Source organism: Phanerochaete carnosa (genome assembly GCF_000300595.1).
Source record: "Phanerochaete carnosa HHB-10118-sp unplaced genomic scaffold PHACAscaffold_1, whole genome shotgun sequence".
In the NCBI taxonomy this organism is placed as follows: domain Eukaryota; kingdom Fungi; phylum Basidiomycota; class Agaricomycetes; order Polyporales; family Phanerochaetaceae; genus Phanerochaete; species Phanerochaete carnosa.
Window position 1 is genome coordinate 2,669,199 of NW_006767628.1, and position 3,621 is coordinate 2,672,819.

A 3,621-nucleotide genomic window follows, 5' to 3' on the forward strand; every position below is an offset into this window, starting at 1 on the left:
CCTTCGTTGTCTGAGTAGCAGAGAAGAGCATGGATTGGCGATTCTCTACGAGATGAATAAGAAGACGTTTCAGTGAGATACTGCCACAGAACGCACCATTCGGGAGGATGGCAATAATCTTCTTCATCTCCTCTTCGAAACCAACCTCCAATATCCGGTCCGCCTCGTCGATGACCAAGCATTTGAGATTCCGGAATACAAACCCCTTAGTATTCTGAGGTTTGCAGAGACGTGGTAAGCGGAACGCTATGGCTATTACAGAGCTAGACGTACCTCAAGGTGATCGAGAAGACGACCAGGCGTCGCTACAACTAGATTGACACCCTTTTGCAGCTTATCTGCTTCTGCTCGACGGTTTGCACCGCCCATTACAATACCGAAGGTCTGCGAGTGGTGAGCCATGAGCTCTTTTGCCACACCGAATATTTGCAGGGCAAGCTCTCGGGTTGGCGAGACTATAACGATACCAGTGCCTAATACATGTTCTTAGCTGTGGCTCCAGTTGATCGTAAAGGATACTACGCACCATTCCGCGGCTTGAATTTCATCCTGTGCAGCAGCTCAACAGCAGGAATCAAAAAAGCCAAGGTCTTCCCCGAACCTGTCCTCGCAGCACCCAGCACGTCCTTGCCCGCCAGTAGCGGCGGTATTGACTTTTCCTGAATCGCTGTCATGTGTGTGAAGCCCATTCCGCTGAGGGCTTTGATTGTCGGCTCAGAGAGCTCGAGCTCAGAGAACGGTTTGCGATCTTCTGTCGTACCTTCATTGGGAGTCGGGGCCGGGGCGGCCACGCTTTCGGAGGACATGCTTTTGTCGAACCCGGTCCAATGCAGTTTTAATATGTGGGATATGCGGTAAGAGGGTATGTATATAGGCCGTAGAAGCGAGGTGGGTGCATGAGCGACTGGGCGCGAAGTGCAAAATCAGCGATCAAGAATCATTCCGGTTGAGGCGTCGGCAGTTGCCGGCCTCACCATGTCTGCTTCCTCCTCGGTGTCCGCTGCTCATAGTGCGTGTCCTCCTAGTATCTACGCGCAGAGAGCTCGAAGTGTTTATTACCTCTACTATCTTAGTTCTCACGGGCGCGGCGCTGGTCGCTACCTCTCTTGGCCTAGGCTACGCTTGGGGAGTGAAAGTTGCAAGCGGGTCCAAGTCATCTTCAAAGCGACACGCAGGATCCAACCTTGGAGACCCTGCTACTCCTCAGACAATCCAAGATGAAGAAATAGACAGCGAAATGGAGGAGGAGGACCTAGCAGACGGAGACTTGTCCTCTGTGAAGCCAGGTTTGCTGGAGCCATGCAAGATGGTGAGCTGGCCACTCGCATGACCGTCTGACTCATCCCATACCCTACCAGGTCTTGGTCGTGCGCACAGATTTGAAGATGACAACAGGAAAAATTGCGGCGCAGTAGGTCATATTTGTTGCACGTATATCCCTTCGAGTTAGCTAACATCACCTCTAGATGCGGGTAGGTCGCTCTGTGTTCGATAGAAGTATGCCATTCTCACGGCTCTTTAGACACGCTACTTTGGCATGTTACAAGGCACTACAAAAGACCAACCCAGCGGTGAGTCGACGTGGTGTTGCACAAATCAAGGACCATTTGGCTCAACCATCCTCAGCTACTAAGGCACTGGGAACGGACAGGGTGAGTATCTCGTCGACAATGCGAAATGGGCTCAGGGTTAGAATGCCGAACAGCCAGGCCAAGGTTGCATTGAAAGCGAGCTCAGAAGACGAGCTATTGGAGCTAGAAGCGATAGCGAAAAGCTTGAATCTATGCGCTCGATCCATCCTGGACGCGTGAGTGCTTCTATCACTGATAGCTTTAATGAATCCGTGCTGAGCCTGGGCATCCATAGGGGTCGGACGCAGATAGCAGCTGGTTCCCGGACAGTTCTCGGCATTGGCCCAGGTGAGCAACGTGTGTGTTTGAGTTCGGGAAGCAGGGCTGAGAACGCTTGCAGGGCCGGTCGAACTCGTGAACAAGGTGACCGGAAAGCTGCGTCTGCTCTGAGCGTGCGCTGTCCGCTGTTGTGTGTATGTACTGTGTTTTTGCGAGCGTTGTTTGTTGAACTTGGATGGTTTCCATATGCGCTCGGAAGTGCCTGGAATTTAGAGTGACGTCAGGAAATTTTCTCGGGGTGGCCATTGATCGGAGAGTGTCATGATGGCTGCGACTAGCGCCTGTAGATAACCTTCGGTGGATTCTGCCGCCCTGCTGAGGAGTTCCCATGGCTTGCTGTGGAACACAAGTGGGGTCGCCATCCATAGATTTATAGGAGCCACGTCCAGAGCTGCTCACCTCCTACGATATCTTGATTTCTCCTCACTATCCACCTTCAAAGCTTCACGAACCGCAAATCATCATGTCTTCAATCGCTCTTGCTCGTGTTTATCAGCAGTCCTTCGATACCCACCCGTACACCACCCTCGCCCTAACGAACGGTGTCATGGGCGCGTTCTCGGATGTGGTTGCGCAGCTCACACAACGAACGGCATGTCTCGACCGTTTCTTCGCGGTTTCAGCGTGTGCTGACTCTTATCTGCGCAGATTTTGGATCCACCTCGAGGTGAAGAACACCCGCCCTTTGACTTCATCCGGACCGCACGCTTCTTCGCTTTTGGCCTCGGAATGGGTGCGTGCAGCTTTCAGAGTGTTCCGTAGGCATTCTCTGACCTTGTGCTAGGACCAATCATCGGAAGATGGAACCTATGGTTAGAGAGAAACTTCCCTCTGCGCGCGCCCTCATTTGCAGGACGGCGAGGCAAAGTCAGCTTGAAGGCGCTCGGCAAGCGTGTGGCGGCGGACCAGCTACTCATGTACGTGGCGATGTTTCAGTTGCACGACGTGTATCTTAGAGTGATTTGCTCTTCATAGGGCACCTGTCGGTCTCGCACTGTTCCTTGGTTCGATGGGCATCATGGAGGGCCGTGATAAGCGGCATATCCAAGAAAAATTCCAAGACCTGTACAAACCTCTCATCATCACGAATTGGCAGGTGTGGCCGGTCGTTCAGGTGTGTCGCCTATACGTGCAAAGCGAAGTTTGTGTTACTCACAGACGCCGTCTTTAGCTGGTTAACTTCCGTTTCATGCCGCTTCCATACCGCGTGCCCTTCCAGTCGACATGTGGTATCTTCTGGACTCTCTACCTTTCTCTCGCCAACTCGAAGTACGTATCTTATTCTGCTGTGACAAATAGCATCTGAATATTCTGTCGCAGAGAAAACAAACAAGAAGACCACCGCGATCAACTTCGGAAAACGCTTGACAGCAAAGCATAAAGCTTCGTTGTCATAAAATTCTTATCTTCACTTCTATCTCTTGGACAATACCTAGCTTAACATTCCTTATGTCTTATTCATAGAAAGTTTAGTCTCTTTCTTGTAGCAATAGCACGACATCATACCCAGGGGATCATATGGTAGTTTTAGACTGGGCCGCGATATGAGAAATGCTCATACATAGAAGCTCCTTCTGTAACTTTCTACGTCGCACCGTACTTGGGTTTAAAGAACGCCGGCGGAAGTTTCGCGAGCACGTCCACAAGCGGTCGCTCGACGATGACGAGCTCGGCCGGGCCAATAAAGTCCGCAAAGAGGATGGGCCGGTAG

General features: G+C 51.7%; 3 protein-coding genes across 3 annotated transcripts in view; 2 read left to right on the forward strand and 1 right to left on the reverse strand.

Annotated features, from left to right (window-relative positions):
* The window catches only part of PHACADRAFT_110678 (uncharacterized protein), a 2,969-nt gene extending 2,063 nt beyond the window's left edge, over window positions 1-906 (reverse strand). Inside the window, exon 1 of the mRNA XM_007390254.1 lies at window positions 527-906. Within this exon, the coding sequence (XP_007390316.1) occupies window positions 527-806 (280 nt within the window). The 5' untranslated portion in view covers window positions 807-906. The remainder of the gene's footprint in view (window positions 1-526) is intronic.
* A 68-nt stretch (window positions 907-974) lies between these two features.
* On the forward strand, window positions 975-2,133 carry PHACADRAFT_247082 (uncharacterized protein; the record flags this gene model as incomplete). The annotated part of the gene is made up of 9 exons (XM_007390255.1): window positions 975-1,009; window positions 1,074-1,309; window positions 1,359-1,411; window positions 1,467-1,472; window positions 1,523-1,571; window positions 1,627-1,652; window positions 1,706-1,807; window positions 1,867-1,919; window positions 1,972-2,133. Coding segments are annotated over 9 exons (610 nt in total), but the record flags the coding sequence as incomplete, so codon positions are not given.
* Window positions 2,134-2,373: 240 nt separating this feature from the next.
* PHACADRAFT_155999 (uncharacterized protein) lies at window positions 2,374-3,291 on the forward strand (the record flags this gene model as incomplete). The annotated part of the gene is made up of 6 exons (XM_007390256.1): window positions 2,374-2,502; window positions 2,559-2,643; window positions 2,695-2,827; window positions 2,886-3,024; window positions 3,082-3,179; window positions 3,231-3,291. 6 exons carry the CDS (start codon window positions 2,374-2,376, stop codon window positions 3,289-3,291), a joined length of 645 nt encoding a protein of 214 aa, XP_007390318.1.
* Window positions 3,292-3,621: the final 330 nt, after the last annotated feature.